Source organism: Podarcis bocagei, assembly GCF_964188305.1.
Source record: "Podarcis bocagei genome assembly, chromosome: 1".
NCBI classification, from domain to species: Eukaryota; Metazoa; Chordata; class Lepidosauria; order Squamata; family Lacertidae; genus Podarcis; species Podarcis bocagei.
This window is the reverse complement of record NC_138125.1, coordinates 99,451,621-99,476,688: the sequence shown is the minus strand read 5'-3', so window position 1 is coordinate 99,476,688 and position 25,068 is coordinate 99,451,621. Positions and strand designations below refer to the sequence as shown.

The following is a 25,068-nucleotide window of genomic DNA, read 5'->3' as shown; positions in this document are numbered from 1 at the left end:
TGTCCATTTTACCAATCTTGTTATCCACCTGCTCTAATTTGCGTTCTAGATTATCTTGACTCTGTTTAATTTCCGCAAACATCTTCAGAATATCTGACTTGAAGTCTACCTCTTGTTTCGAGCCCCTCCTATCACCCGCCATCCCCCCATTCACTCCTTTCTTTCCTGTGTGTGACATTTTGCCGTCTTATGTTTCCCCACGTCCAAACAATACCTTCTTCCCCGTAATTATTTCTGGTAGCCTCCCTTGGATATTCCCCCAAATTGGTTTCCTTTATATCGACTTCCCTTCTTGTTTTTGCTAATCAAAATTGCCAGTCCCTTATATATATATACTTCAGGAAGTCAGAATAAAGTTTCTACCACCGATTCTTCTTTCCGACACTCGAAGTATTCCAGTCCCAAGGGTTCTTCTCGCCTCTAATCAGGCTAATCCAGGTTACTAAGTAAGTTTGCGGGGATAACCAAAAGAAAGGTTGTATATCAAAGGAGTAGATGGGAGATGGTAGACGAAAAGAGAAGCAGGGCGGGGGAGGCAGAAAGTGGTTGGAGATCAGGCAATCATCATCCTGCCACTAGATGTCACCAAATTTTAAAAACTGGCTGTTTGTGAAAGCGTATCAGCGGCTTATTTCTCAGAGAGAGTCTAAAGTCCCACGTAAGTCCAAGGTCCCAAATTTCCAGTCCAAACAAATAAATTAGGGAAGGGGGAAAGTCTCATACGCAGAGATACCAATCTACATGTAAGTAAATGTCCTCTTTTTAATTTTTCTTTTTTGCTTCCTCACTCACCACGCTTGAAAGGTTCTTAATAATGGCGGAGCCTTCTCTTCCGGATTTGATTAACTGTATGCTCCAGCACCGCAGTAGAGAAACGCCCCTTCTCCTCTCTGCACCCTCTGGTTCACCGAGGACGCCTAATTCCGATACTTTGTCTCTGGCCCCCCTTCTCTTTCCTCCGTTCTCTTAGTCTAGCACTCCTGCTTTTAAAGTTACTTTCTCCTAAAGGAGATACCTGGGGGGAAACAACGTATCCGCTGAGGCGGCACTTTCACTTTCTCCAGCCCTGGCGTCGCGTTGCGTTTCAGTTGATTCCGGCTTTCCAGCTGAACTCTAATTACAGCTCTTTGTTGCTCCAAAGCTTCCTTATTCTTTTAACTGCTGTTTTTAAAGTTTTTTATGTTCAGAGTCCTTTAATCTGAGAGTGTACCGCTCTCTCAGCAAGCTCAGGGCTTCGCTATCTGAAGGTGCGTAATGGCTTCCCCTCGACCCGCTAAACCTCTCCGCCGCTCTCTTCGCTTCTTCTGAAGCTACCTGGCGGCCGGTTAGGTCGCTCTTGGCCGCGCTGGGAACCGGACCTTCTGGACACCCTCCAGAAGTGTTTTGGGGGGGTCTCCGCGCCCTGGAGTAGCCCCTATCCTTCAGAATAGCACGGGTTCTCCCCTCACGGTAAGAACCCTGCTTGTACTGAGATCGCGGTGCACCGGAAGCTCCCTATAGAACAATAGTCTTTGAGGTCTCGGAGGGTCTAGTGTTCTTTCCAGTCTGGTGTGCTGGTCCCGGGGGTAAGGTACCGTGAGTGTAGCAGAGTCCACACGAAGCGGGGCGAGGTCCGATGCAGAGAGACGGGCGGGGAACAGGAACGCTGGAACAGAAGGCTGAGCAGGTAACAGGAACACCGGATGGTCGGGAACAGGAGGCCGAGCAGGGAACAGGAGTACTGGATAGTCAGGAACAGGAAGCCGAGCAGGGAACAGGAGTACCGGTTAGTCAGGAACAGGAGGCCGAGCAAGGATCAGGATCACAGGAAGGTCCGAAGCCAACAACGACGTTGCTCCCGCAACCTGGGGCCGGGATGAGTGGGCTTTTATCCTCTTCTAAGGTCAGGGGCGGTCCCGACCCCCAGGAGCCCCGCCTACTCTGGCCTTAAGGCGAGCACTCCTCCTGGGGGCAACTAGTTCCCTCCGCCTCTCTGCCCTAAGCCTCTGCAGATCAGGAGAGGCCGAAGGGTTACTGGGCCCTGGAGGAGGCTCACCTGTGGCCACTGAGTCATCAGGCCCCTCTGGGGCCAGGAGGACTTCACCTGGGGCCAGCTCCTGCTGCACTGCCACAGGTGCAGGCTCTTCAGCCTCTAGGCCTTGCCCCAGTTCAGCCGGCCCTGGAGGCGGGGACTCCTGTGCAGGCTGGGATTCCTCTGTTTCATCCTCCGAATCGGAATCCCAGGCCATCACATCTGGAATCTTCAGTGCCAAACTGCATGTTAGCTTAATAACATAGCATGCAGCTCTGTCTCTTGTTTTTCTTTAATTAATTTATGACAAACATGGGGAGGGATTGCTAATTAGAATCACAGTGGATGGAGCCCCTCCCTCCTTCAACTGCATTGTTACCAACAAAAAGATTACTATGCAGCTACAAGGTTTAGAATAAGAAAATAGCACCAGTAGAAACTCTCCCCAAACTGGGGGAGGGGGCAATATTCATGAGGTCACATCTGGGGATGGAAGTGATAAACCTTCCTTTCTATGTGTTGTGATTCCTTTAATAATCCTCTCCAATGTAATTCATTAAAGAAACTTTGCTACACGTTAAGCATAATGTGCAATTTGAACCTGTTGTTCTCTTGAAACTTTACATTCCAGTCTCAGCCCTACAGGGGCCTCTGTTGAATTGATTTGTTCCTCTCTGTTCAGTGTTGATATTGTAGCACTTAAGTGAGAGTATCAGCCACCACTATCCACATACTGTTCCTTCATGGGCAATAACGTCATTGAGGAGGCAGCATGAAGTTGCAAGACTAGTTCAGAGAACTCAAGTTTTCATAGCCAGAGAAATGAGATCAGCACAGGAAGCACTCTAGAAATTATTACTATTTAGGAATGGTTTTGCAAAATAAGAAGAGGCTGTGCGGTGTCACAGAAAGAGTCTGTGAGAAAGCATTTATCAAGTTAATGAAAAGCTTGTCCTGTGCAATCAAAGGATAGATCAAGGCCTCTTTTTCTTTCTTTCCATCTTCCAAACTTTCTTTGTGGCTTAACAGATGCTTGCATATTCTGCATGCCTTTCCAGCCCAGACATCCAGTGTTTGGATTGATTCTAACATGATGATGAGAATGAGTCATCTACATCACTTATTATAATCTTCAAATATACGCTGATGAAGGTCTCTGTCCTTAAGCAGAACAAGCCAAAATGCCATCAGATAAAGCTGTTTTCAGTGTTCTGATATCTTAATTAAATTACTACAAATTGACATCATAGTTGAGTTTAGAAAATAATATAGAAAATGATGTGTTTACAAAAGCTTGGCAAGTCTTTCCTATTTTCTGAGTAGTAGTAATCATAATTCACTATTTTTCATAAAAGTGACTCAAAGTAGCTTCCAGAAAAGAAAAGAAAAACAAGTAAAAACAACCTAAAATGCTCACTGGTGATACGCATAAAAGAACAGATCAGACACAACCCACCCCACTAAAGAGATAAGCAGAAAATTAAGGTACCTAAAAACAGATACTGATGGTGCTCAATGTGCATCCCTGGGGAGGTCCTTCTGCAATTGGGAAGGCACTACTGAGAAGGCCGGTTCTCATGTTGCTGCCCTCTGCATCTCCTTCCGAGGGGGAACACAGAGAAGGGCCTCAGATAATGAATGCTGGATTTTAATTGGTTGATGTTGGGTGAGACAGTCCTTGAGATATTGGGGTCCTGAGCAGCCTAAGGCTTTATAGCTCAAAAGCAGCACTTTAATTGGACCCAGAAACTAATTGTCAGCCCATGAAGTCATGCCAGGATTGTTGTTATACGTTCAGACTGTCTTGCCCTGATCAGCAATCTGGTCATTTAATTCTGCACCAGCTACAATTTCTAAACTGTCTTCAAAGGTTGGCAATTAGAAGCAGAAATAGCTGTTAGACTTGGCACCTATTGTCTACACTGTAAAACTGAAAGGCTTTTAACCTGTGTTCTGCATAGCTGGTCTACTTCCTCTTCTTTAACAGAAATAAGTATTATTTGTCAATTGCACTATGTTTTAGTCCAGGGGTGGGGAACTTCAGCCCTGTAGCAAAATGCAACCTTCCAGTCCTCTCTATTTGGCTCTCCAGGCCACACACACTCCTTTATCCACACCCTCTCCCCCCAGGTTGCATCCCTCACTGGCCTTGCTTCACATGTTGCCTGACTGGAATGTGTCCTTGAACTCTGGTAATGCTTTTTGATTGCCTGGATACAGGAAAGTGGTATGTGTGTATAGAAAGTAGCCTTCGGTGCAAAGGAAAAATTTACAATAATTTTCCTGCCACTTATGCTTGTGGTTCCATCCAGCACCAGCATGTGCCTCCTGGCTAAAATAGGTCCCAAATCCTTTTTCTAGGCATGTGGTATCCTCTGGCAGGACTGGATGTTTGAGCATCTGCTGAGACATTGCTGAATCCCAGAGTTCCCTGGTCCTGCTTTTCCTCTTCCTCACCATTAACACCAGCTTTATCCCAGGTGCCCAGAGGGAAGGGGGGAAACTACTTCCATCTTATTGGATAGAAATTGTAGCTAGAATCTTCATACGCTTTTCTGAAAGGTGATGTACTTTTTGGAATGGGGACAAACAAAAATGAATGGGGCTAGATAAATTCTCCACTGAAATTACAATGTAGGAACAGTATTGTAATGAAATATTTATCCCCTGCGGATAACATGGGAATAGACAGGCTACTGCTGTTTGGCATGACAAGTGAGCACACCAATTTTGTGCATTCCGTTGTACATTCCTTGGTTAACGAGCTAAACAGTGGCGCTTTGTGGTCAGAGACCATAAAAGTTCTGGTTTAATGAGATAAAAGTATTGTGTCACAAAGAACGTGCCTCTGTTCAAACCATAGAAGGAAAGACATTTCAAACGCCCAAGATCCAGTGTCAAATATTCAGGAAAATTAACCTGACAGTGTAGGCACTGATCTAATTCAGTGCTTGCACAGCAGCAAAGGTTGCATGCCTAGCCTCCCTGTAAAAATAAGCTGCAATCATACAATCACCTGCTTGGCAGGGAAGAGAAAGTAAAGTAAGGGAGACCTAAATATGGCCTTACATTTCTCCTCTTGAAAAAGTGTGGGTGTGGAAGTGTAGCCCCAGGTTGCTAGATCAGGTTGGAGAATGTAATCATCATGGGCGCATCGATTTTGTTCAGATTTCCCATCCAAGTAGGGTCATGGATGTGGAGTTCTACTGCCACACATATAAATCCTTTAGCCTGATCTGGGCATTGGGAATTCTCCCTGTTCTTTCTAGCCCAAACCACAGAAGACAGTAGTCTAACTACATATCCTGGCTTGTAGTCAACTGCCATCTCTTTCTGAAGGCCAACTCCTGTTGGCCCTTGCTGGTAATAATGGCAAAAATCCTCGCTTTGTTCAACTTAGCCATGATTTGTGATTGTTACAAATTAGCAAGAGTTAACATCTACTGGGATAAATTGTATTGCTTTATGGGGCGTGTGACAATCGAGAAAAGAAAAAAGTACACAGTGTACATTTATATGGAAATATGAAGACTGTTGTGCTGAGCTAGTGGCTTGCCCTCAAAGCTTTCGTATGTAATTTATGGAAAGTGTTACTCCCATTATTCAGAAATGTATGTGTATATATTACAGAAAGGGAGAAAACGTATCTTATTACAGTTATACAGACAATAAAAGGCAGAGTTTAATGGACCATGCTAGGTTTCTCTTAAAACATTAATTTCTTTGTGTTGTCTTTAATTTCCATGATAATGAAATGTTCACAATGGCCACTGGATATTATTATATGAGAAATAAATTAGATCCTTGCAGTTAGATACAAATCCTCTCTGGTGTTGTCATAGGGATATGGTTACTGTGCACCCCCCACCTCAAAATGTTAAATGGTACCCTTTGAAAGTATTTCCTGTTTGAGAATTATTGTTGGTTTTTCAGAATCCTTTTATTTAACTACTGTTAAGCTGATACTAATGCAAATGATTTTTAAAAGAAATGATTAAATAGTTCATTTCATTTTTTTTAATTGCCTCCTCCACAAGTATAATCCTGGCGGCTCAATGAGATTTCCATGTGGTATGTAACACTTTTAAATCAGAAAACACAAGGAAATGAAATGTCGCAGACACAGAGATGAGTTTAGCATCCCATGCTGTTGCTACTGTACTGATAATGGAAAGGGCTGACAAATGAACACACAGCCATTAGAAATGTGCACAGCAAGTGCACAGTTGTTGGTTTCACAACAGCTCCAAAAATGGGGATTTGGTTCCTTAACTGTGCAGCAACTCAAGATCACATGAGAATTACTTACCTTTTGAGCATCTTGTAGCTTGCTCTGAAATACCATGTGCACTATCAAAGGTGGGTGAATGTCCCTCTAGTTTTCAGTACATTTGGTGTAAAAATACCCAGCTATTTGTGGTGTAGCTCCTGATTCACATGTAATAGCAATAAATGTCTCACAGCACTAAGTTAAGCTTATGGTGGTAGCTACTGAGAACATGAATTGCTGGATTAAGGCTTTTGGAATCATCCAAGCATAACAACCTTTACTAAATTTGCTTTTTTTCAAGTACACATTTTCATTCAAAATAGATTCTGAGGAACAAAATATCTCACTAGGGCTTATTGGTGTTTATTGGGGTTTGGAGACAATTTTGACATGCAGACACGTATTTCACAAGTTCTTTTTCTAGACTTATTGCCTATTGCTGGGATGGTGCTGAACTTTCTGATTGTAGGTTTCCTTTCAAAATGACCACTTCATTTTGCTAAATCTGTGCCAAATTTCCTCTCTAAGCAAAGGCACATGATGCTATCTACTTTCACTATACAGCATTTGGGAAATGCCTAGCTTTTTTTTTGGGAGAATTCCATAAACACAGAGTGTAGGCTTAGGCTGGGCTTTTATTCATCAGTTCATGCTGAAAATAAAACTTTATTTTAAAAATGGGGTTGATATCCTTACTGAATGTTGTTCTTCATTAATGCATGAACAGAGTCTCAAACAAATAAGTTGCATACCCACTTCCCAAAAATAATAATTTCCCCAAATAAAATGAATGATATATGCTCTGCCTACATACAATATGTGTTGTTGTTTCCTTCAAATCCCATAAATGTTATTGAGATTTTATATGGACCATTATAAATACTTCAAGGCAGGAAATATGTGTGCAGATATATATGCATGTGTGGGTGCTTATGGATGTGCACATGCACCTTTGGTATAATTCAAGATTCCTGTTACAGCTGTCATGGTCTGGCTGGATGCAGAGCAGTGGTGGGAGGCACCAGCTGGGGAACCCCCGAGGGGAGTTGGATGGTGGGACAATGATGAGTGATTAGAGGGAGAAGGAGGAGCAGACTGGGTAGAGGAGGCATTGGAAGCTGAAGAGGTAACAGGGTTTAGTGAGCAGGAAGTGGCTGTGGCAAAGGGCAGTCCAGAATCAGAGGCTGAAGTGGAGGCTGGATAGGAGTGGGAGCAGGCTGCTAAAGAGCCAGGCTGCTAAAGAATCTCCCCATTCTGCTGTTACCAGGTCCCCTCCCCACTACTCTCCCAGAACACGGAGAGGGATGAAGAGTGCAGAGCAAAGAGAGGCAAGATGAAGGAACCTTGGGTTGCTGGGGAAGGACCTGGGGGAAGAGTCTTATAGTGGTAGGAAGGTGGAGACCATCGGTCCTCGCACTTCCTCCTGGGAAGAGTTGCTGCGATCACTAGGCCTGCGCTGTTTTGGTTTCTTTGAATAAAGAGTTAACTGGGTGTTTTATTGCTGATCTGCTCCTGACTCTGTCACCTGACAACAGCTTAAATATAATTCACACAAAAGCTTGCTGTATAGATATTTAATAGTGAGAATTTTCCATGTTAAAATGCATTACTTTAAAAAAAAAGTTAAATTGAAAAGATGTAAAATATGAAGTTTTTGAACTATTGGTTCAACTTTCATCTTCAGTTCTCGCCTGGAAGACTCCTGATTCCCTGCTGTCATGGGAACTCATTTCCAATTGGGGGCAAGTTTTCAGTCTTACTTTTTGAAGACATCTGTGGGCAAGGCCATCACTCCCTTAAAATACAGGTGCTAAATGATGAAAATGAGTTAGAATCACATCTGGTAGAAATTCAGGCAGAGCAATGGATAATGGTCTTGGCTTCAAACTTTGTATTCAGACTTTCCTCCCTACTTCCTTTCATCTTTTTTGGTCTCAAGCTCTCATTCCATTTGTTCTTTCTCACAGAGAATATCTGTATTACAAACATAATACAGGATTTTATTACAGTTCACTTACCTTGAGTTCTTGAACAAAATCAGAGGATCATATTTTTGTGAGGCTTTTGGGAATTCTCTTTGCTTCCTATCCTGTTATGGGGCTTGGGGACTCACAGGAAGGAGAAGCAAGAAGCAGATCCATACAAGTCCAGGCAGGTGTCTCTAAGCAGGGCAGGACCCTGGTCAGCTCCCAGGGGCCTTGCTAGCTGAGCTTTAGAGTATGTTGCCTTAGCAAAGAGCTGAGATCTTCTGAAGTCTTATGTGAATTGTCATGGCTCCTTCCTCCTTGAGATGACTGTGCTGAACTAAAGGGCCCTTGTCTGAATCTTCAAGTACTGACTTTTATGTTGTGGATTGTATGGGGTTGTTATTGGGGACTTGTTCTCTGAGTCTGCAGAAGGTGGGAAACTATGTCATCTGGTCACAGGTTCAAGGGAGAGGTATTGACCCCCTCCCTAAGTGTAGAAACCTGTAATTCTTTATTATTATCTTCCTCTCGGTCATGTGAGGAGTCATGTTTGAGGGTCAGGGCACTTCCCAAGAGGAGGCGAAAGCACTGTTAAGCCTATTTAAAGTTGAGTGTATTATGCTCTTGACTAAATTTCTATTCAGTAAACTGTCTTCCTATCTATCTTTGTAAAGTGTCACCATACATGTTTGTGATGTCACTGTATACCTTATAAGGCATATACAAAACAAAAATGAATGACATTTCATACCAGATATTACAAATCTGGGTATGAAGTTCACACACTCTCTATTATCCCAGACTGAGAATAAAACTGGTGCAAGTTCAACTGAAAAGAGAGTAGATAAAATAGCTTCAATAGTAACGTAAGCAGTATACAGTCTCATCTGAGCTTTACTAATACTGAATTGTGTCTGCATTAGGTGTGTGTGCGCGCATCTAAACACATGCATGCATAAATGTGCACCCACTAACTATAAGACTAATTGTATAGCAGTGGTTCTTAGAAAATAAATGTGCATTGACTAGACAAGCACTGCCGGCTACTGCAGAACAGATGTTACTTTAAAACCTGCCTTAACAAGTCCTGTTCCTTCAGCAGAAAATGTTTGTGGCTAGAGCTGGGTGCGCTGTCAGACGTGGAACAGAAAGACAAAGTGACGGCAGGAAACAATGAAAGCAAGATGCCTCTCAGCTGTCTTACTAAAGGGGTAAAGAATGTGTTGGCATGTCTGCAGACAAGGAAGCCCCAGCCCTTGCACTCCTGTTGGCCTCTCATCGCTAATCTTTCATGTCTGTGTCTTCATGACAGGTCACAACATACAGGAGCTACTGTATATAGCTCTGGGGAATGATTTTCTAAGTCAGCAATGTTTTTATAAAGAGAGTCTAGGCAACTGAACTGAAGACCTTTGAGTGAGGAATTTTGATGGCTTTCCCTCCCTCACATTAGCCTTGTCAATGGATGGTACTTACAGATGAAATTCCACCTAGATTTTATGTCTGTTTTATTAGTTCTAAAATGGATAAGCTGAATTGATTGCCATCCCCTTCCTGAAGGTTTAATAGGATCTGTCTGTAATAGGGGATTTTTTTTATTATTATTTTTTGGCTTCACATAACTCTCATGTTATTCTTAGGGTCCTTATATACAGAGCAGAAATGCTCATATCCGTTTGATGATGGTAATGGTGAAGTGAAGCAAGGTGGTCAAGAATCCTTGTTCCTTTTAGTGATGGTTGAAGCGCTTAAACTCAAAGCATCATTAACTCACCATTTGCCAATTACAAGTGCCAATTACAAGTGCCTGGGGAGGATTTTTGGGGGGCAGGAGGTAGTTCTAAATTGACACATTTTTGTGTTTTTGTTTATTTGCCAGCAGATTCAGGAGCTTTGCTGGTGGTGGGATTTAATAATGCATCATTGTTGGCTGACCAGATGGGTGGCTGCTGCTATTTGAGAAGATGCACATGTTTACCATAGTGTGGCTCCTGAAATTTCCAGTCTGTGTCCAATCAGAACCTGATACTTGAGAATGATAGTGATAATTCCCAGTTGGTACAAGTCATGGAGTAGGTTTGATTAGAAGCCTGAGATGGGGATGACTCTAAATTGATGGGTACATTTATTCGTTCAATAGGCAAGTTCTGTCGCGCCTCCCAACTTGGAGTTTTGTTGTTAGGAAGAAGGCAACAAAGAGTCTTGTGGCATCTAAAAAACATATTTATTGTGACATAATATACCATAGGAAGGCGTCAAAGAAAGGCATCCTCCTTCCCCTTCTATGGAACAGAGCAAACTATTCTGGTCTGCATTCTTCCTTGATCTGAGAGCAGAACATTCATTAATTTCCCCAAACTTGACCCATAAAGGTTGGGTCAGATTGCTGGGATCAAGAGAGCTTTCAGAAACACTGGTATAAAGTATCCTCTGTTGGTATCACACTATCTGAATGCCCGCATGAAACTCTGCTACATTTTTTCCAGCACTTCACATAAATACTTCTCATGCCTTGTTAACACCTCCTGTCTCATTTGATCCATCACATACATGATTCACATGCAAGCACCATATGCTGCAGAGGTCAGTTATTTACAACCATCACTTATATTCAGCTTATTTTGTTTGACCTGTATTCTTGTAAACAATGATTCAGCGATGGCATAGTTTCTACATGCCCTTGTTAAATGCTGACTGCTCAGAACTTGATTATTTTAACTCCTTAGTCAGTCTCAATGAGAATCTATACTTCCTCTCTTATATGTAGCCACATTTTAGTCTAGTCATAACACCCTGGTTTTTTTAGAGGAAGGCACTGTGGCTTCACCTTTAAAGTTTTGCAGTCCACCCCCACAATTTTGTCTTCAACCCTAGGCTCAGCACTTTGTGCAGTGGAACCTATCGTGCTGCCGTAAATCTGCCTCTGCAATCAGGCAGCCAGTGCAGAACTTTAGACTGGTGTTACAGTATATAGTCTCACCCAAGAGTACCACTCAACACCCTTGTGGTTGCATCTTGTACCAGCTGGGATCTCTGAATTGTCTTCAAAGGCAGCCCTGCATAAACCACATTACAATATCTTAATGGTGATATTACTAGGGAATAGGTACTGGTAACTGTGCTCAGGCTGCCCCTGGCCTTAGCAGGAAATAGGTGCCAGTGTGGTAAAGTTGAATCAAGGAGGTATTCCCAGAGTACACACTTCGTATTTGAGGTGGATAGGTTATTGATTTGTTTTATGTTCTTGTTTTCATCATGTATTTGGTGTTTTGATATTGTATTCTTGGGTTGCTTGTGAACCACTCTGGGGTCTGTGATGGGTGGTATACTAATTTAATAAATAAAATAAATAAAAATAATCCTATCCAGAATAGACTGTTTTTCTTGTTTCTCATAAAACCCAAGGAGCACCATTCCACAGCAACCCTGGTCTTGTCAGGAATGCAAACCTTGTTGTACAGCCAGAGATGCCTTGCTAGCCAAGTCCACCATTGACACTTGTGTAAAAATGTATTCAGCATGAATAAAGGCTGGAGGGCTAAGCTGTAAAGTAGCTTTTTGACTTCATGCTGTATACACTTGTGTGCTTGAGAAGAACAATGTTAGAAAAGGACACCCAGCCAAAATTTGGAACAGTAGAATATGAAAACAATTAGAATCATAGAATCATAGAATCATAGAATCATAGAGTTGGAAGAGACCACAAGGGCCATCGAGTCCAACCCCCTGCCAAGCAGGAAACACCATCAGAGCACTCCTGACATATGGTTGTCAAGCCTCTGCTTAAAGACCTCCAAAGTAGGAGACTCCACCACACTCCTTGGCAGCAAATTCCACTGTCGAACAGCTCTTACTGTCAAAGGGAGAATTTTATGCGACACATTGCACTCCCATGCAGGCACCCATCCAGATACAGACCGGGGCTGTTTCTGCTTAGCAAATGGACGACTACATGCGCACTGCAATGAAGCCACAGTGTATTGGCTTCAGAATATGATAGATCAGTCTTAGTCACGTCAGCTGAGATTTAATTTTAAATGTGCACTGATGCTTAAGTAATTTTGAACAATTAAGAACTCTATGCAAAATGCTTTGTTAAAGCAACTGCTATGGTTTTGTTTTTTTTAGAAAATCATATTACAATGTATTTGATTTTCAGATCTTTCTGTATGGTGCATCTAAACTTTAAAGGCATTTGCCAATTTTTCACTGACTTAGTATTAGAATATGATGTCTGCTTTGGTTTATAATAAATTTACCAACAGAACTGCAAAACTAAAACACTTCTTTGAAGTCTCTCAGCCCGGAAAGGAGAATGTTAGCTGCTTTGAGACTCCTTAAAGGGAGTGAAAGGCGGGATATCAAATCCAAACTCTAAAATGTTGTTGGCATCCGTCTGTTTCAAGAGACAATGGAAGAGGAGGCATAATGAACAGGTTAAGTGACACTCTCTGTACTGGGTGGCTTTTCCTGGTGGATGCCACAAGCTGGGGCAGCCAGCATGGGAAGGGACGCTTCTGTGGAAGGAGTTGCAGGGGAAAGCAGGAAGCCATGTAAATAATATCCCCCTTATTTTCTGTAGTGAGGGTCTCCACTGTATTCTATTGACAGAATGGCAAATCTGGATCCAATTCTGATTTAAGCATGCTTCACCATTTATTATTTTTTATATGGCAGAAATAGTTCTAATTATGCAATGCCTACTGGCATGGAACATGGTCCAGTGTATGCCATAGTGTTATCCAAAGCAGAAGTCAAAATCAAAGCTCTGAGCCGCCACAGGCTAATTTGCAATGCAACTGATTATTAACATGGAATTTGGTCTTTTAAAAAAGAAAAGCACAGTGATTGCTTAAGTTGTTTCCTTGCATATATTTTATGGTGGTGTCTTTCAATTAAGGCATCTACTGAGATGTTACTGGGGAATTCCTGAAATTGCTGGGAAAATAAAAGGCACCCACTGTACATGAAATATGATAGTGGTTCTCTTGTAACATATATCTTCATGTTGAAAAGAGATGTGGCAGTGATGCATTATTCATGACACTTCCACCTTGCACTTTTCAATTATGAGGAGAAATGGCTGAACAAAGACCTGTCATTACACAATACACAATTCCACAGTCACATGTCTTCTCAATCAATAATAAAGCCTGCCAAACAACCCATGTGTGGAGAAAGATATTTTCCTCAAAGGGGTGTATCTCTTGTATTTGGGCGAGTACAGAAAACATCAGAGAAGTTCTGATGACACATACTGTTGCATTATACACTTTGCATATTATTAAAACCTTTCTTGAGAAAAGATACACAGCAATATAAGCATTGTATGTAATGAAAAGCAGCATTGATTACTAGCTCCTTTTGATTGCATTTAATATTGAAATCATGATTTTTTTTTAGAAGTTTAACGGTTACTGGGGGGGAGAGTTATGTTGTTATATTTCTTTTACTATATAATCAATTGATTCATGGCTTGTAAAATGTTGGCTTTCATGAAAAAAAAGCAGTACTTGCAAAGAACATTTCAAACATAAAAATGTGAGGCAATGGAAAAGAGATTTCATGTAAACATTGTTGAATATGCTACTTTTTAAAAAAAGAATGTGTACAATTTAATGTACTCTTCCATGCTGAGTATAAGTAGCTAGCTGCCCAGAGTGGCGGGGGCAATCCAGTCAGATGGGCAGGATACAAATAATAAAATTATTATTACTCACACAACCACAAACCTCCTTTAACAAGTTTATAAATTCATTTTACCCATTTTAAAGCAGTAAATATATATATAATGATATAATACAGCGATTAAGCACATTGTAGTGATTAACTTCTGGTTGCCTTTTTTGCTTGTTTACACTGGGTGAGATCCAGACTTTGCCTTCTATAGATAGAAAGGCTGTTTCCAGATCAGTGTGGTTGGTGGCAATGGGAGATACAAAGGAAAGGTTCCTCACTCCCCTTTGCTGTCAGCAGCAAAGTCTGGATCCAGCCCATTTATCTAAAAAGTGGCACAAAGTGTTTCAGATTAGTAGAAGATGATAAGATGTAGGCACTCCCTAACTCTTACAAATCTATGATTCCCTTTGCAACAGCTATTGAACATTTACATGAATTAAATTAATATGCTTTTCATGGCCATATTATTTGTGACTTGGGATATCCATGGTGGGATCTCCATTTTCCCATGCCATTTCCTCAAAGCCACTATGAACACTACCTGAATTGATTTTATCTATGTGCTACTGTTGTTTTAAACTCTCTGTCTCTGTCTCTCTGTGTGTATTGTTTTTATTATATTGTAAATTGCTTTGGGATGCCTTATGGGAAATGAACTAATTAATAGTGACAACAACAACACTGCAGGAGAAAATACACGTCTGATGAACTACAGTTTTTGTATGATTGAAACCTGCATCAGTTAACACAAATTAATTTGCTGAACAATTTCTTTTATCACAGGAATATATGGACTCAAATAGATACATTGACCATTTGCTGACTCAGCTGGAAGAGCAGCGCTGGAATGTGTGGAGGTAATTATATAAATGATATATGTGTGAGCCAATTCATATTTACTCAGAAGAAGTACTGTGGAGTAGAGAGGGAGAAATCTGTCAGTTTCGGTTGTTCACATTAATTTTGGTTCTCCCCATTTCCACATACATTGCCAATCAAAGCAGGACGTCCATATGAAAATTTGTGTGCATTTTTCATTAGCATTTCTTTCAGTGTATGCAGTTTTGCCTGGTTTTTTTTTGCGATTTCCCCATAATAGAATGAATTCTATGCATTGTTTTCATATTTGCATGCACTTTTCGGTAATGTATGTATTTTTGTGTGCATTATTTGGTTGGAGAACTACAATGCAAAATTTGGAGAAGGGCAGGGTTTTCTTTCACATGTTGTTTTGGAAAGTGCACTTTAAAATATGAACCAAATGAATTTCTCCCCCATCTGTGTTGTGAAGTCAATCTCAAACGTAACAGCCAAGTATTGGAATTGTACCTCAACACATCTGCTGAAAAAGATGAAATCTTTATTCATAAGTACTTATCCTTATCTGATATTTAATGTTGGATGATATACTTTAATACTGTGTCAGATTGACTGACAGCATGATGAGCTTGTTTTCTTGATCCATCTGGATATGGTTGTTATTTTTAATTGCACTGCCTTTTTCTACGATACCAATTGCATAGCTCTCTTTGCTCAAACTGATGCTTAGCTTCCAACTGGAATAATTGGCTACATTTTCACACACTTGCTTGAATCCTGTATGTACTTACCTAGGAGTAAAATCCAGGGCTTACTTCTTAGAATCAGTAGAGTTGGAAGGGACTCCGAGGGTCATCTAGTCCAACCCCCTGCAAGGTAGGAATCCTGCCCACAGCCATCCCTGGGTGGGCTTGACCCACCAACCTTCTGGTTAACAGCCAAACACATTGACCCATTGTGCTTCCTTGAGGGTAAGTAGACTTTAAAGGCAAAGACTTGGTATCAAAAGTACCTCTAAGCCTCTTGTTCTAATAGCACAATGATTTACTCTTGTGCAAGGGAATGTTCCCACCTCTCCTACCCCTGCATCCCCTAGATCAAAGGCTGGGTTCCTTCCAGCCTTCTGGAGGAGGGTGCAGGCTATACAGTGGTGCCTCGCAAGACGAAATTAATTCGTTCCGCGAGTTTTGTCGTCTTGCGATTTTTTTTCGTCTTGCGAAGCACGGTGTCGGAAAAGTTTTGGAAAAGCTTCAAAAATCACCAAAGTCTTCAAAAACCTCAAAAAAGGCTACCACACCGCGTGCTATGAGTTGCTCCTCGAAGTCAAGTCACAACTGTATTAACGGTGTTAAGAAAAAGGAAACAAACTTGCAAGACGTTTTCGTTTTTCGTCTTGTGAAGCAAGCCCATAGGGAAATTCGTCTTGCGAAGCAGCTCAAAAAACAAAAAACCCTTTCGTTTTGCGAGTTTTCCGTCTTGTGAGGCATTCGTCTTGCGAGGTACCACTGTATCCAGTGGGGGGGGTAGTTACGTTTTGCAAGTGATAATCTGTGCAGTAATTGAACAAAGGCATTGTGTCATCCATTATGTTCAAAAATGTAAATGTAGACACTGAACCAAAAAACCAAGACAATCTTATGATCAAAAATCTAATTGAGTACAATAGGACTTATTCCTAAGAAACTAAGAACAGGACTGCAGCCTCAACAATGAAATCCAATACCTTATCTACTCAGAAGTAGAGGCCGATTCTCACATAAAGAAGCTTAGAATTGTCAGGAACTGTACATATCCACTCAAAGGCTAAGAACTAGAATTATGAGATGAGAGTGGTAATGGATAGGCCCTTCAGAACCCTGGACAGGTCCCAGAGAGTTTACTTGTTGTGTTGAGTAGTTGATGTTCACTGAGCCCTTATAGACTCTCTAGGCCTGATTATCCCTCCTAGGCTCCACTCCCCTTGTGGGAAAACAGATAGCCTTCAATAAGCAGCTCTCTGGCCTTCAACCTCTCCATTGTTTCATCGGGTTTATTACTTGAAGTCAAGAGCAGGCCTGGTGGAGAGGCTCTTGAAGAGGCTGATCCTTAGAGTGGAGTCCAGCTCAAGGGCTATGGTCATTGGGGGTTTGGGCTGCTGGATTTGGGTCCAATATCAAGTACCTGATCCATCATATCTGTGGTCTACTGCAGGGCTCTCCAGATGTTGCTGGACTCCCAAACCCCCTTTCCTCTCTGACCATTAGTCATGCTGACTGGGGATGATGTGAGTCCAGCAATGTCTGGAGGGCCACGGGTTCTCTACCCTATTCTAGTGGCTCTTCTAAACCAGAATCCAAGGTGCTGTAGCTGCCGTCATCTCAAAAACCATAATTAAAAAGGAAATATTGCAAGAGAAATTGTGTGAATGAATTAAGGTAATAAAAGCATTTTGTCTGATTTACAAGTTACAATAAATGGAAAAATTGATGGATGTGTAGGGAAGATAAAAATAGTTGTAGGCAGATAAACTTTACTAACTTGGGCAAACACAATACTTTTCAGGATCAAATCAGTGCTTCCCTGTCTGTGAATCTCCCTGTCAGAAATACTGAATGAAAATAAAATGCTGGCTTTGAATGTAATTTGTATTATTAATAGTTTTGGCATTTATTTCTTTTATTTCAACAATTTTTATATGCTGCTTAACATTGCAGTCTCCAAGTGGTGATGTACAGAAACATGCAGAAGCAAGGAGGGAGGGAATCCCAACCAAGCAAATGTTTTGTATGTATTGGGATCGAGACTGTACATTGCATTCATAATGTGAACTAAGGGAGGACGTTTCCCTCCGAATATTTCAGCTTATTGATTCCCATCTCTTAAACATTTCCAATTTCACTGTTTCAGCCATTATCCAATTCCTTCCATTCTGAATGATAAAGGGTGGAATCTAACACCATGCTTATATGATTGTTCCATTAGTACAAGCATTTCTGCTTGCTAGGCCAAATAGTCTCCTCTCTCCTCCCTCTGCATGCTATTCTGGGGTTCTCCTGACCCTCCAGAGTGGATTTGGAGGAGGCCCAGGGGTGGTGTGGGGAAGCCCAATTGTGCTAGTGAGAGTACTTGCACTGCCTTCCGCAAGTACGTTAGTTGGATCTGGCCCATTGTGTTGACATAATTTTTCTTGCTGCTAATATTTAAGCCAATACATTTAATCCTGACTCACATTATTCATTTTTAGCCAATTTCAACCAAACATGCAAGCAAAGCATTGTGACTACTATCTTATTTTACAAGTCACTTTGGCTTTATTAGAAGGTCTTTTGTTTTGTTTTTTAAAGAGAGAAGTCTCTGATATGTGGAAGACCATGGGAATAGCTGATGCTATCCAAGGGCAACAGTAGATTGTCTATAGTCAGACAGATGCCCTAATAAATCAGTGTGGACCACTTCTCAGACTTCATTATGCCCTTGATTTGTGGCTGCCACAATTTTAACGTATTGGGTCATTGGGTATTGAACCTGACATTGAATGATAAGCCCCCAGTTTACTCTGGGCTAGCTAATAAAACAGACAGACACAAATTCTGAACATTTAGCTCCTTCAGCATTACTCACAGCCTGGGCTGATTTATGGCAACCAGGCCGAGACAGAGGAGACTAAAAGCGATGTCATGGTGCTCATGCAGAATGTCTATGTTACCACATGTAGAACAGTATGCTAGAAGAGGCTTAATTGGATGTGGGAGAATAAATTTCTTTTCATTTTACAGAGCTTGATAGATTTTGTTTTCTTCATGTGGCACAGCCATCTGTTCTGGAACATGAAAATTTATTGCTACAATCTCGCTCCCCTGAGGACCGGTTATGGTTAGCTCATGTTTCATAACATTTTTCAAAAAAAGAGAAGAAAAAGATCAAGAACCTGCACTCCAGACTAGTTTTTCCATCAGATTTTGTAAAAGCATAGTAAAGAGTCCTCTCAGCAATCTGTACAAATCCAACTGGCTTCAGCTCCCTCCATATTTCCTTCTATACTTTTTCAGTTGGTTGTTGTGGAAGATATGAGGATAGGGATGAAATAGCAAGATAAAGCCAGAGGTCTGGACCATTTTAAGACAAGGCTATTTCTTTTCTTTTACTGATTATTGTTGTTATTGTTAGTGATCATGCTTTGAATATGCCGATGCTCTATTTGCAGACTTGGAAAACATTTTCATTTGCAAAGGAGCTCCAATTCATTCCTAATTTAACTTCATAATATATAATTCATAAACAGGCAATAGGAGCCAACTCCTAGGGCCTTTGGGTGGCTTCAGCCCCCACAATAAAGTATTTGAGGGGGCCAGGCTCCCCCCCCCAGTTGATGGCCATTCCCATTCAAATGGTGCTTGTGCACTGAGTCGTATGATCAGTTATGTCAGGCGGGACTTACCTGGGCCCCCACAATATTTCATTCAAGTTAGCACCCCTGCAAACAGGCACGAGCCATCTTTGTTTAGTGATACTCAGTTTATAAAATATTATTTGAGCTTTGTGCCTATTCGCATTTTTTGATGTCGCTTGCATACTATACATATACTATGTATTGTGAGACCATGTGGGGGTGGGTAGCAGGACTTGTTCTATAGATAGAAATGTTTTAGAATTGTTCACAAATGCATTTCCCTGCTACACCTGTGTCATATCCCTGAGGTATGAGAATAACAGGTGCTTGGAAGCTGAAGTGACTGTTCCTCAACCCCAATCCCCATTTTCTAGGGCAGAAAGATTTGAGGTGAGCTTTAGTAGTGTTAAGATTTCTAACAGTTCAGTTTTATAAATACAATATAGCTTGATCAGTCTAGTCCTTTATATAAACCAGGATTCCTGAAGGCCCTGAATGCTGTCTAGAGAGCAGCGGGGGAAAGTTGGGAGTACTTTAGCTGGATAATCCTATAGATATGGATACCACATAACTGTCCACCTTTGTCAGCTTAAACCTTGAGCTCTTCTTATTTGTGAGGTTGTATGAATGCAGGACACAATAAACTCCAGATCAGCTTCCCACATTGGGTCCTGAAGGCAGTATTGCCCCAATTTCTCTTCCTATCTGCTATGTAAACTGTGGTTTTAGATCTCCATTAGAACATTCAACAGAGGGACGGGGGTGGCGCTGTGGGTTAAACCACATAGCCTAGAACTTGCCAATCAGAAGGTCAGCTGTTCGAATCCCTGTGACGGGGTGAGCTCCCGTTGCTCAGTCCCAGCTCCTGCCAACCTAGCAGTTTGAAAGCACGTCAAAATGCAAGTAGAAAAATAGGTACTGCTCTGGCAGGAAGGTAAACAGTGTTTCCATGCGCTGCTCTGGTTCTCCAGAAGTGGCTTAGTCATGTGGGCCACATGACCTGGAAGCTGTACACTGGCTCCCTCGGCCAATAAAGCGAGATGAGCGTCGCAACCCCAGAGTCGGCCACGACTGGACCTAATGGTCAGGGGTCCCTTTACCTTTAGCACATTCAAATCTTGAAAATGTTCCATGCAAGGCCTTATTCTTAGAAACATGACATGAGATGGTAACCCTGAGTCTGGCCTGGATCACTTCAAACTGAATATTCAGTCTTCTCTCTCTAGAAAAAAATGTTCACTAGAAAACTAGGCATAAAGGCAAAGGGTTTCAGTATAGTAGTTTCCCTGACATGCACAGTTTCCTAGGATTTTTTTGTATACAGAAGCATTCTGAAGTGATACAATCCAGACATAAGTTTACCAACTGAACTGCTGTTTTTGTAAAAAACAGAAATAGGCTACAAAAATATTATCTGAGTCCTACGGAAATATATGGTAACACTCCAGTTGGTTTTAATGGATCTAAGTAACATTACAAAAGGATAAAGGGGTCGCAGGAGGCGCTGTAGTCTAAACCATTGAGCCTCTTGGGCTTGCCAGTTGGAAGGTCGGCGGTTCAAATCCACGCAACAGTGATGAGCTCCTGTTGCTCTGCCCCAACTTATGCCAACCTATCACTTGTAAAGCACACCAGTGGGAGGGTAAATGGTGTTTCCGTGTGCTCTGGCACTCATCACGGTATCCTGATGTGCCAGAAGCAGTTTAGTCATGATGGTCACATGACCCAGAAAGCTGTCTGTGGACAAACACTGGCCCCTCGGCCTGTAGTGAGATGAGTGCCACACCCCATAGTTGCCTTTGACTGGACCTAACTGTACAGGGGTCTTTTACCTTTACCTTTTACCTTTACAAAAAAATACAATTACACTGTTTATATTTTAAAATAAATACATAAAGATAAACCTGATTTCATGCAATTAAGAAAGAAATGGGTAGAAAATATTTTTAATTTTTGCTCAAGGATTCATCCATCTATCTAATTTAGGCTGTCTTCTCTTACTATCCCGGAGTTTCATGGGAGGGCCTTTTGACATAATGCAGGATTAAAATTCATTTCATGTTAGCGGGAACCTCAGGTGAATGCCAGTGGGTAGCTTATTATTATTTTCTATCTACTCTAATTAGAATCTTGTGATACTCTTTTCAAGCATAAAACCAATTCTTGTAATGTGTCTGATACTACTTCTAATTTAATCCACTGTTCTGTAACTGATTTCAATTTTTCATTGGCTTTATTTATCCAAATAACTTAAGGGGAACCTCTGGGAAGAGATTGGGATCATTCTGGTTGTTCAAGAACAAAAAAAAATTATTTAGGAAACAGTAAGGGAACTGATGGGTGCCTCTGAAACCACAGTTGCTGGCAGGTGCCTTAATCTATATCTAGAGGAGCAGATTAGGAAGTAAAGAGCAGAGTCCTATGGGTCAGGCACTAATAAAGACTAATCTGTGCAGAGATACAAACTCCAAGGATTAGTGATGAAAAGTTTGCAAAAACTCAAAAATGAACAAGGGATCACAGAACCTGAAAGATGAAGTGTTTTAAGAAAGCCAAATGCAAAATCAGCAATAAACCCAGAGCAGCAGCTGAGGCTAAAATATTTGTTTTACAGTTCCTACCTATCTACAGTGTTGTCTGAGAGCATAGTTTGTGAGATACAGTTGTTGAACTTAGAACTTTGTATTGATCATGGTCACCTGGTAGCCCAGCACCAGCACTTGACAGATAAATAAGAAGGATACTTACATGAGAGAAGGCTTGGCGACAGACAGTGGGCATTGTAAACATGTTACTGTGAATCTGCATTATTTCGGTGTAGATTCCAGAAGTACTTACTGTAGACCAATACCAGGAAGTTTTAGACTACTGGATACATTACAAAATTTTGAGTATGTAGGATAGCAGCCAAGGGAATGCTCAAAATGGATAAGAAGTTAAGCATTTACAAAGCATGTGTTTAATAGAATGGGGTTTCTAGAATGGGGTAAATGAGATATATTTGTATATCTGTTGAAAGTATTAGCAGATCTCTATCCTCTGGAGTTTAATGTTTGCAAGCTAAGTATTGGCAAGTATTAAAGAGGTTGCTTTGTCCTGTAATCATAAACATCTACTGGGAAAACTTAATTGGTCACGAGCAAAATTACATTGTAGGACTTCTTCATGGAAAAAAGATATTAAGAATAAGCAATTGTGATTAGCTGTAAATTGCTTACCTAGAGAAGGATTCCATGGGACTACAAACAAATGGAGAAACCTACTTACTCCTTGCCATTACTGCTACATATCCTTAGAGGGTGGGGAGAAGATTGCTATTTCAAATTTAACTGTAAGTGCAAACTCTACACAGATTTCTAGCTACTTATTCTCTTGTGTCGGACTCTCTAAGAATATGATTAAATAGAGCAATGGACAAGCAGACATAGGGTGAATACAGATGATCATTTACCATGTGGTAAGGCACTAGAGTGTGCATATAACTACTCGCTAAGCCACTCATTTTTAATGTTGTGCTTGGTGGTGAGACCTTATTGCCCATTGTTTCTCTGGATTTCTCATTTAGTTGTGGTTGTGTAATTAGTTTCATGGCTTTGTTGAGAAATGTGGAAGACTGGCTTATCACTGCATGAACTACAGGCTTAGTTACCACTTGGTAAAATTGTGATCTATACTTACAGTGTTCTTAGAATTGTTAAAAATCATATTCTGCAAAATCCCTGAACCTCAGCTACCCTATAAAACCTCAATCACCCTACACATGTCATCAAGTCCCATGGATGGGATGGATCTTTTTGACCACTGTTAGTCCAGAAGACAACACCTATAATGTCCATACTCTCCAACCTGAGAAAGAATAGTCCCCAGGGGAGTTTCGACTGCGTTTAGCAGTATGTTTCCAGCAATGGGAGCCTACAGCTGCACTGTCTTGGCAGCATCCAAGGCAAAATCACTGTTTGTCCCACCAATGAATCTGACGAGTACTCAGACTGCTCATACATTCTCTAATAGTGGCTTAGGGACTCTTTTTAAAAAATGCTGAACGAAGAAGCAGATTCAAATTTTCCTGTGCAATTTGCTCGTTAGAGCTACATGTATTTTTTGAATAAAACTATTTTCATTTATTCTAATCAGATGTAATGCACAACTAACAACTAATATATGCTCCTTACCTGGGAATATGCTCCCATGAACTTACTTCAGAATAAGCATGTGTAGGATTGCACTCATAAGAGCTGGTTAACACAGGCCAGGGGCAAGTGGTAGTGAGGGACTTGTGGGCCAAATTAGATGCAATTGTTTGAATGTTTTACTTTATTTTATTTGGTGCAAGGAGTGTGCATATACATATTGGGGCTCTGGCAGGGGCAAATGATTAAATCACTCCCTTCCCTGACATTGGATCGGGTACCTATTTGGATTGGGCTCCCCCAGCTGCAATCTACTTTAAAATAAACATTCACTTGCATGAATAATGTCACATCTGTTTCGGCCCTGAGGGTTGTGCCCAGCTGGTATTACCTCTCCACTCCCTCCCAAATTAATTTCATACTCCCAGAGTTTTCTACGTCACGTGTAAACTTAATATAGCTTCTTAAATATTTTTACTTACTGATATGTTGTCTGGGAAATGGTTGTATTGGATAAGGGCATCAGGCAGCAAGGGCAAATTTCAAACAAATAAAAAGTTACCCGATCTTGCATACGAATCCATTCCTGATGTGCAGTGTAACCTGATGGGTGTTTACTTAGACATAAGTACTACTGATTTCAATGGATTCTTTGTGTTCCCAAGTAAGCATGCATAGGACTGTAGCATCAATTTTTTGTGTCATATTAGTGACTGATTGAAGGGGAAACTGTGAACTTAAAAGTTATGGCCTTTAGCAGGCACATTTTACTCCACAGTTTTTCCTCTTAATGCTACTTACAGAAGTCTTACCAGAGCAATAAATGAGAATTTCAAGCTGAAATGGTTAACACTGGCTATTATTTTTTTTAAGCCATTCTGTCTATTTGCTTACTATATTATCAGATTGTAGTGAACATATATTCTGTTTTAAAGCATAGCTTTATAAGAGGATTCTGAAAAGGAGCATATAACTGAACTATTTATATAAATTTTATTTCCTTCAACCTGCACATTGTACTAAGTGATATAAAAACTAGAAAATCTATTGACCAAATTCACAGCAAGCTTCATAAACAAAGCAAGCAAGCAAACAAAAAGCAGAAATGTAAACAGGTGTATTTCTTGGAACTTTTTCTTTTAATTAGAGGCTTTGGGCAAAATATATTCTTTAGACTTATGTCATAAATAAATATAATCTATTCTACTAAGCTGAAAGGCACAAACTCCAGCAGGGAAAAGGGCAGATAACCTCATAGACATATGGATGTTTGTTCAAATACATGCACAGACCAAAGGAAAGTACGTGGAACAATTAAATATGCAGTCCTGGGAAGTTTTCCTTTGTTTGTTTGTTTTCAAGGCTTGCTTTCTTAAGAACGAACTCTTATGTATTCAGATGTGCTTACAACTTTCAAAGGTTTAAAGGGCTAGAAAAATGTTGGGATTTGATTTTACCTGATCCCATCTGTGTAAGGCAGATGGTTATTGTCTGGATCTCTTGAACTGTAGTCCATGGTTCAGTTGAAGGGCAGTGGGCACAGCATGCATAGACAACTGTATCACCGCATGAGTTAAGCACAGGTCCACTCAAAGGAATGGTGGCTTTGGGGTGGGGGTGGATATTGGATTACATGCAAATCTAAAATAAAAAATAAAAAATTATCCAGCTTAGAGATTCATTACTGAATGAGATCATTGAGATCAAAGTATCAAACAAAAATGCAAATGTATTTATCTGTTGTAATACAAGCTGTCTCTGTGAAGCCCTGGAAACATTTCCTGTCCATTTAAAAAGAAAGGGATTAAGTGCTTTCAAATGTA

General features: G+C 40.9%; 1 protein-coding gene and 1 long non-coding RNA gene across 5 annotated transcripts in view; one reads left to right on the top strand and one right to left on the bottom strand.

Moving 5' to 3' along the window:
- Positions 1–25,068, top strand: part of NCKAP5 (NCK associated protein 5) — a 548,005-nt gene that overhangs the window by 154,903 nt on the left and 368,034 nt on the right. For 3 of the 4 annotated variants that reach the window (XM_081199370.1, XM_081199369.1, XM_081199372.1), the window contains one exon: positions 14,711–14,784. In XM_081199370.1, coding sequence (XP_081055496.1) covers positions 14,711–14,784 — 74 coding nt within the window. Of the gene's footprint in view, positions 1–4,173; positions 4,239–14,710; positions 14,785–25,068 lie in introns of those variants that run through there. The other variant, XM_081199371.1, reaches the window with a different exon arrangement.
- Positions 1–25,068, bottom strand: part of LOC308590341 — a 62,894-nt gene that overhangs the window by 29,317 nt on the left and 8,509 nt on the right. The window contains exon 2 of the long non-coding RNA XR_014009753.1: positions 24,703–24,886. This is a non-coding gene — a long non-coding RNA (uncharacterized lncRNA). The remainder of the gene's footprint in view (positions 1–24,702; positions 24,887–25,068) is intronic.